The sequence below is a fragment of the Myotis davidii genome, unplaced genomic scaffold, assembly GCF_000327345.1.
Source record: "Myotis davidii unplaced genomic scaffold, ASM32734v1 scaffold113, whole genome shotgun sequence".
In the NCBI taxonomy this organism is placed as follows: domain Eukaryota; kingdom Metazoa; phylum Chordata; class Mammalia; order Chiroptera; family Vespertilionidae; genus Myotis; species Myotis davidii.
Window position 1 is genome coordinate 527386 of NW_006284356.1, and position 9045 is coordinate 536430.

At 42.1% G+C, this 9045-nt stretch overlaps 1 protein-coding gene across 3 annotated transcripts in view; it reads left to right on the forward strand.

Annotated features, from left to right (window-relative positions):
- UGGT1 (UDP-glucose glycoprotein glucosyltransferase 1) overlaps positions 1 to 9039 on the forward strand; it is a 160754-nt gene extending 151715 nt beyond the window's left edge. For all 3 annotated transcript variants that reach the window (XM_006754769.2, XM_006754768.2, XM_006754770.2), the window contains 3 exons: positions 6880 to 6996; positions 7281 to 7434; positions 8753 to 9039. In XM_006754769.2, the coding sequence (XP_006754832.1) occupies positions 6880 to 6996; positions 7281 to 7434; positions 8753 to 8778 (297 nt within the window). In that variant the 3' untranslated portion in view covers positions 8779 to 9039. The remainder of the gene's footprint in view (positions 1 to 6879; positions 6997 to 7280; positions 7435 to 8752) is intronic.
- The last annotated feature ends 6 nt before the right edge of the window (positions 9040 to 9045 follow it).

Below are 9045 nucleotides of genomic sequence, written 5' to 3' on the forward strand. Positions count from 1 at the left end.
GCTATAATTTAAAACCTAAAATGTCGATTTAAATATTTTAAAAATGGTTGGGATGTTTGTTTGTTTTAAATAAGTTAGGTTACTAAAGTTCTACATGTTACTGGATCACCTGGAGTAATCTTCTGATTGGAAAATTAAGAATTATAGTCAGAGGGGAGGGCATGAGAATTTTTAAAGAACATATTCCAGTGATTCCCAAAGTGGGCGCTGCAGCGATCCAGGGGGGCAGTGATGGCCACAGGTGCATTTGTTTTAAAGGCCAAATAAGTTTGGGAACCACTGATATATTCAATTTACTTTAGAAGCCGAACCTCTCTTATCATGTGACTTGTTTTGTATGTTTGTTAAACTATATTATCACATAAGCATTGCTGCTATTGGAACAAACAGTGACAGTTGATTCGGGTCATTTAAATGTCCACTGTTTTAATTTGTATGTTCGTTTTGACTCTATCGTATGCTCAAACTTCAGTGGAAGTCATGACAACCTATTATTTTTGCCTACTCCCTCCTTTAGTTTGGAAATACTCTTTTTTACTCAGAGGGACCTTAACTTTGATGTAAGGGATTGCTTCTGTTGCCAACTGTTTTCTTCCTTGCCAGGTAAAACAGTTGTGAACTCTTCGTGATGCCTTCACCAGGATATTTGCACATGTGTTGGGAAAAGTCATTTCATCCCCGACCTTTGCATGTCAGGTGCTGAGGTGCTGAGGGTGCCATGGTGATCACAGGGAAGCATGCCAGCCGACACCCCCTGCCCTGGGGTGCCAGCTGGCCTGCACCGCAGCTCTCTCTGCCTCTAATCCACAATGCAATCACTGATCACCGGCCGCCTTTGCCCGCCCCCCACCTCTTGCCTGCCACCTGTGTTTCCGATCCCTTTTGCCTCCCAGCATTGCGGCTATGTATGCAAATTAATCGCCATCTTGGCTGGCAGTTGATTTGCATATCACCCTGATTAGCATGGGAAGGGTAGCGAAGTTACGGTTAATTACCATGTTTCTCTATTATTAGATAGGATAGATAGATAGTATGCTAGAAGCCCAGTCGGGCCGGGTCGGCTGTGGGGAGGGGCTGCAGGCAGTTGGCCGGCTGGCCCCAACCCCTGGTCAAACTCCTGGTTGAACTCCCAGTCGAGGGGACAATTTGCATATTAGCCTTTTACCTTTTATTGTAAGGATTCTTTGTTAACTATGTTGCAAAATTTCCTTCTTTGACTCTCTTAAAGGGATCTTTTATAGTCCCACTGGTCAGTATTTTCCTTTATGGTTAATGCTTTTTAACTCTTGTTAAGGTCATGTAGGTTATATATATATTATTGATTTCAAAGAGGAAGGGAAAGGGAGAGAGAGATAAAAACATCAGTGATGAGAGAGAATCATTGATTGACTGCTTCATGGACACCTTCTACTAGGGATCGAGCCTGCAACCCTGGTATGTGCCCTGATTGGGAATCAAACCAGTGACTTCCTGTTTCATAGGTCAACATACAATCACTGAGCCACACCAGGCAGGCCATGTAGATGTTTTTTTATATGTGCCTTATTTTTCTTTTATATTTAGATCTTTATTCCAGTAGAAATTTGTTTTTTGTATGGTGTGAGATAAGAGTTCAGCTCCCATTCTTCATGTGCACACAGCATGATTTTCTTCTTTAATGAAACATGCTGTTCAACAGTGCCATCTTTGTGAGATAGGAAGTACTCATGGATTTGGTTCTTGGCTCTCTACTTTATTCCATTGATCTGTTTGTCTATCTCATACCGATACTAAAAATATTCCAATTCCTATAGCTTTATAATGAGCCTTGATTTCTAGTAATTCAGATACTCCTGCCTCATTCTTTTTCAAGAAAGTCTTACAGTATTCTTTGTCTTTTGTTTTCCTATATATATTTGAGAATTAAATTGTCAGGTTCAGGAGGGAAAAAAAACATTTACTAGGATTTTATATTTGGGTTGTGTTTAATTTCACTCCGTAAGTTTTCTTCATAGAGATCTTGTACATCTTGTGAGAGTTATTTTTTAAAACTTATTTTTTTGTTTGTTGCTAGTGTCTTTGATTTTTGTTCTTTGGTGTAGTCAGTTACCTTGCCCATCTGTATATACTTTTGTTTTTTATTTACATAATTTATCTACAAATGATAACTTTACCCTTTTTTTCAATATCTCATTTAAAGTTTTTTTTCATGCTTTTTCTATTTGCTAGGACTTGAATATTGTTGAATAGAAATGTTGATAATGGACATTCTTGAATCAAAAGGAAAGCTTTCAGAGTTTCAGCACTAAGCATTGTGTTTGCTGTACTTGTTCTGATGGTACCTCTCATTCAGATTAAGAAAGTTCCTTGTATTCCTAGTTTGCTGCTCTTTTTTAAAAAATCCCTTACGTTAAATTTTGCATGTTTTTAGTTATATTTTTCTTTTATCCTGTAATGTAGTTATTTACTCAATATAATTTCTGAAATATATTACAATGTGGTCGATTTACTACTCTTTTGTATATGTTCCTGAACTCTTTGTGCTGGTGTTAGTTTAAGAAATTTGCATTTATGTTTTTGTGTGACATTGGCTTGTAGCACGCCTGTCAGGTTTTGATAACAAGCCTATCTATGTTGGCTCAATAAAATGAGGTATGTTTTGTTCTTTTTCATTTAATTGATTGGATTATTTATTTCTTAAATGTTTGGTGGAATTCACTAGTGTAAGTTGTATCTGAATGTCCTAGCATATTGTCACTGAGTTGTTTGTACTAAATTTTCATCTTTCTTATTGAGATATAATTTATATACAATGACATGGTTAAGTATACTGTTTAATAAGTATTGAAATATGCATATCAACAGCCAGAATGTTTTCATCACACCAGTTATGTTTTTTAAAGTCTGTAGGATCTGTACATATTTCTTATCTCTCCCCCCCCCTCTTTAATTCTGAGCATTGTTTATTTGTGCTTTCTCTGTATTGCAGCTTAAAATTGATCGGTTTTACTAGTCTTTTCAGAGATCTAGCTTTTAATGTTTTTCATCTTGTCTACAGTGTTTTTCTGTTTCACTAATTTGTTTGTGAAAGGCCACGGCCAGCGTGGCTTTCGGGCTCAAAGGCTTGGAGGAAGAGCTGACGCACAAATTGACACAAGACGAAATATTAATTTTGAAATTATGGGGGAAGCCAGGGAAGACTCAACCCCAGCAGTCAAGTTCCGCTGAGTCTCCCTTCTGGCTGCTTTTATTTACTAGAACACACAGCTGCCTTTTAGGAATGCAAACAGACATATCAGTGGTAATGTTTAGTAAACAGTAAGATTGTCAGGTTTTGGGGAGTTTGCTTTAGGCCATTGAGTCATCAGTAGGTAATAAAATGTAAATATTCACCCTGTGAATATCAAAAGGAGTCCCAGCCAGCCTTCTGCCAGACTCCTCACATTTATATTAATTACTGTTGATCTTGGTTTCCAGCATCTGTTTATTATTTACCTTTTATTTAATTTAATTTTTTAATTTATTGAGATAGATGTTTAGTTCATTATTTTTAGTCTTTTCTAATACATGCATGAAAATTTCAAATTTTGCCTCAGCAAGACTTTGGCTGCATTCCACACGGTTTCTATGTGGTAATCCCGTATCATTTGATTCAGTATGTTTCTAGTTTCCATTCTGATTTCTTCTTTGATTCATGAGTTGGAGAAGTGACCTCAAATACCCGGGGATTTTCCCGTTATATGTATAGTTTTTATTGCAATGCTCGCTTTACTCAGGGGTCGGGATGGGAACCTGCAGTGTCTCTGAGTGCGCCTGCGCTGTGCTGGGGCCGTGAGTTCAGAGTGAAAACCGACTGCGCTCCACTGTCTCCAAAGACAGCGGGAGTGGGCATCTCGGAGGAAAGGAGCTCGGCGCCCCCAGGCATAAGCCTTCGGCCCCCACGCTGCAGCCAGGGGCTGTGCTCGCCCCCAAGCCTCTGAGCGCCAGGCGTCTCCATTTAGGTGCCTTCACCCTCAGCCAGCCGCTTGCTGCGCGCAGCCTGGGCTCCGCCATTTCCAAAGAGCTCCCTGAGCCTCAGCGCCGCCCTCACGGGTGCAGAGGGTGGCACCGTCTTCCGGGCCCCTTCGCATACTCACACCTGGCCCTTGGTTGGCCCAGGTGGGACTGCTGTGCCCACCTGCAACTTTGCAGCAGCCTCCACATGACTGTCCGCCCTGCAGCTGTGGGGGTGTGGGCGCTGAGCCCTCCTCGTCCCCTGTGCACAAGGCCGTCGTTGTTAATGATGCCACCTTCCATCCTCTGGAAAGCGGGGCCCTGCCCTGGGCGGAGCGGGCTTCCTGGGGGCGCCCCCCTCACCCCCCACGGGCGCTGCCCCGCACCGACTTGCCCTGACAAAACATTGAAATGGTGGCGGCCTTCCGCTGTGGTTTTGTTCCTAATTTCTGGTTCATTTGCTCTCTGATCTGAGCATGTAATCCGGTGACTGCAGGCACTGAAGGTGACTGAGATTTGCTTTTTGACTCAGTTATGGTCAGTCTGGATAAACAATTCACCTGGCTTTATCTATAGTCGTTAGGTGTAATGGTTTTCCGTATGTGCTCAGGGCCAGTTTAGCAGTACGTTATGTGTTTTATGTCTCATTTTTTTCTATTAGTTACTGAGAAATTGTTTTAAGATCTTTTTCTGTACTGTGAAATCTTTCTCGTTCTTGGTTTTGTCAAGTTTTGCTTCACGTATTTAGAGACTGTTATTGAGTGACTAGAAACTTAGAAGTCTTATATGTATTTTTGACAAATTAACTTTTTATTATCTCTGGTAATACCTTTTTAATTTTTCTTTTTGGGGCTTTAAAGTGTGCTTATTCTAATATTAGTCTTCCTTTCAGTAAGGGTTACATTGTATTTTTTTTAAATCCTTTATTTTCAATCTTTCTCTACCCTTATATTTTAGTTCTGTTTTTTTCACAAATAGCTTGTTTCTGTTTGTTCTTTCATTTGGTGTGACAATCATGTAATTGGAGCATTTAGCCCATTTATGTAAGTGCCCATAAGCTTGTCTTTTCTGTGTTACTCCTACTTATTACATGTGTCCTGTGTTTCCTTTTTCTCCTTAGTCCGTTTCTCTCAGATTGAGTGAGAGTTTTCATTTCATTTTCCCTCGATTAAACTATACACTTTTTTACAATTCTTTTAATGACTATTCTACCAATTACAGTATTATGTCTGACTTTCCAAATATTAATTATTTGGTATATTTTACCCACCTGCCACAGTGCAAAACAGTTGGGAAGTTTGATGTCAGATTTTAGCATGAACAAAAGAATCACCTGGAGAACTTCCCAGAGCCTGACTCCTGGGTTCCGTTGGCACAGGGGGCTCATAAATGAGTGGCTGGGCCTGCGAGTGCCTTCCTCTCCAGCTCCCCTGCTGCGAGTCTGCCTGCTCCCCGTCATCCCAGCCTGACCGCCTTGCTGCCTCGCGGTGACACCTCTCTGACTTGAATCCTCAGAAGAAGTCCTGGATCAGTGCAGTCAGTGTCTAGATTCAGCTTTATTATAATGTTGCCCTCTGGTTACTCTTCATTCTTCCCTGTATTTCTGGGTTTCTATCAAGGGTCATTTTTCATCTGCCTGAAGAATATTCTTTCATTCCCCTTACAGTGAGTTCACTAGTAAAAAAAAAAAAAAAACTGGTAAAATATCCATAGCATAAAATTTTTACCATTTTAGTCATTTTTAAGTGTACAACTCAGTGGCATTAAGTACCTTCATAGTGTTGTGTAACTGTCCATCTCCAGAACTCTTTTATCCTCCCAAACAGAAACTGTGCACCAAAGAGTAATCCCCCGCCCTCGCCAGTTTGGTTCAGTGGATAGAGCGTCAGCCTGTGGACTGAAGGGTCCCAGGCACATGCCTGGTTGCGGGCTCAATCCCCAGTAGGGGGCGTGCAGGAGGCAGCCTATCAGTGATTTTCTCTCATCATTGATGTTTCTCTCTCTCTTTCTCCCTCTCCCACCCTCTCTGAAATCAATAAAACTATATATTTTTAAAAAGAGTAATCCTCCTTTTCTCCTTGTAACCGCTAGTCTATTTTCTGTCTCTATGAATTTGCCTATTTACGTACTTTTGAAATCATAAAATATTTTTCCTTTTGTATCTGGCTTATTTCATTTGGCATATGTTCAAGGTTCATTCACGTGACAGCATGTATCAGAATTTTCTTCCTCTCCAGATCGAATGACATGTCATTGCTTGCATGCACCATGTTGTGTTTATCCATCTATTGACGGACATGTGGCTTATTTCTGTCTTTTGACTATTGTGGGTAATGCTTCTATGAACATTGACAGACAAGCCTCTGTTGGAGTCCCTGCTTTCCGTTGTTTTGTGTACATACCTGGAGTGGAATTGCTGGCTCATCATGGAACGTTTTTTTGTGTCAAACTCAAAAGGTTTCCTGAGGAAAAAAGCTTCAAAGCATAGGTACAGTTGGCTGGAAAACATGTGGGCTCCACCCATATGGGGTTAGGCCTCAGGAGGACAAGATGAATCCAGAGTTTACATTAAGCAAAACTCAATAGTGGGAGCCCTACTCTATTTTCAGTTGACCCTCAAAAGGCAGTAGTACTTTTCCTTAGAATTGCCCTCGTGGTGGAAGGTCTAGGTGCAGGCTATTAGATGTTTTATGGATTCTCTAAACTTTGTGGTTTTAAAAAACACCATAAATAAGTATTTTAGCTTCTCTAAGGTTTTTGGTAAGCACCCTTTCAGTTCTGAAAATTTGGCATGTATTATGTAATGAGCAGCTAACATCACTAATTTGCTATGCATTTATTTAAATTTCCCCCAGAACTTTACATTGTTGTATTGTTGTTGTTGTTTGTTTGTTTTTTACCAAATAGGATTTGCCCAATAACATGATCCATCAGGTGCCAATTAAATCGCTCCCTCAAGAATGGCTGTGGTGCGAGACGTGGTGTGATGACACCTCTAAGAAAAGGGCCAAAACCATTGACTTGGTAAGCTGGCCGCTCTCCTGCCTGTCCCAGGGTGTGTGACAGACAGTTCCTGGGGCACAGTCTCACTGAGTCTGTCTCTGCAGCGTAGGTTTAGGGAGCGCAGGGCACAGCCCTCCTGTGTGTGCGGCTGTCCCAGCAGCCAGGCCCTGCCCTGCTCTGCCCTGCTCTGCTGACAGGCCTTGGGTCCAGCGAGGGCCTGGAGCAGAAACACCCTTGAGCTCCCAATGATGCTCCCTTTCTCCAGCTCCACTGAAGCATGTATGTCACTTTTCTGGTTTTCACAGTGTAATAACCCAATGACCAAAGAGCCCAAGCTGGAGGCAGCTGTTCGCATTGTCCCCGAGTGGCAGGACTATGACCAGGAGGTCAAGCAGCTGCAGACCCGCTTCCAGGAGGAGAAAGCGGCGGCAGCCCGGGGGAAGGAGCCACGCGCAGACGGTAGGCCGGCTTGGCTTCGGGAAGGACTGCGTCGCAGTTCTGGTGTCTGGTGGCTGCAGACGACAGAAGAGCGGCCTCTGTTTTGATGCCGTTCAGTGTGTCCCTCGCTCCCTCAGTCTCAGCTCCAAACAGGAGTTGTCACCCACGCAGTCGCTGCCTTTTCTTCCCTTTTTTTTGAGAAAGGGTGCTTTCCTTGTATTGTTGTTATTTAGGTTCAGGAGTTTTGTGATACAGAAGCCAAACCTGACATTAGATTGAAATCTCTTGCCAGATCCCTTGGTTTTTCATGACACTGTCCAGGCACTAGTGAGTGGCACATTCAGGACCAGCAAATGCGCTTGTCTGTGACTCAGGCCACAAGTGGAGAGCCGTCTGCGTGCCGGCCTCGCTCTGATGTGCCTCTGTGAACCCTGGCCATTAGGAAAAGTTGTTAGAACACTGTGTGGCCTTCTGTGAACTGCTAAGCTGAATTCTGGACTTAACACTTACACAGCTCAAAATTAATTTTAAAAAAGCAATTAGAGAACATGGATCTTGAGCGATTCATCCAAACATCCTGAAGATTATATCATGATATTTAATGTCACAGCTTAAAAGGTTGGATATTTAAAATAAGAATAATTCAAATTCATTGGTAAAACTTTAAGGATTTCCGTAGATGGGCAAAGAATGTAGACATCCTGTTCAAGTAAGAGGGAAGCACATAATGAGTGAGTTTGAAGAAACAGCAGGGAGGTGACAGGAACCTTATGAAGATATTCTAACCAGGGAAGTGTTCATTCCGACAGCAGTGGGCCTGGCCCGCACGCTCTCGCTGTCCTTGCCACAGAGCACCAAGGCTGTCCTCAGGTGGCCCCAGGGTCTGCCTCGGTAATTCCTCTCTCTCGGAGTCACCTCCAGGAATCATTCAACAGAATAAAGTTATGGAGAAATCACTTTATAAACATGGATAAGCCAAAGGTATTGAAAACAGCTTAAACATCCAAGCATACCAGTAGAGATGGTGAATGAGCTACACAGGAATATGTTTATTAAATGAAAAAGGAAGGCTCCTGACTGAAATAGTGCGTTTTACTGGAAATAAATACTGTACTTTGAAAACAGTTCCTATTGTGTAGGGATATGCAGGTAGTTTCCTTGTAAAAATATAAATGTCTTTTTTTATTTTGTTTTTGCTTTCAAGCACATCAAACCAAAGTTTCTAAAAATTTAAAAAGAGATAAAATGGAGGTGTGGGCACAAATAACAGGTCATAGTACTAGAACATGCCCAGTCTGTATTTTATAACTTTCTTTGCAATTATTGTCTTTTTCTATAGGACCTCAGACTCATGAAGAATTATAATCTGCAGAGAAGGATAGGAAATCGCACCATTTGAAAAACACTTTTTATACGAAACGCTCGTTTTTTCTGACCTGTCTATACAACTGCTGATGACTTGGCTGGGCAGGTGCCCAGCACCTTCTGATTCGGAGCATTTGCCTTGGGCGTGGCGGCTCTGGTCTCTGGAGTGAAGACTCTCGTGGGTTTGTACCTCAGAGGAAGACCAGTGGCTGAGCTTCGGGGACTCTGTAAAGAGCAGTCTTCTAACCAGAAGGGGAAACGGCCAAG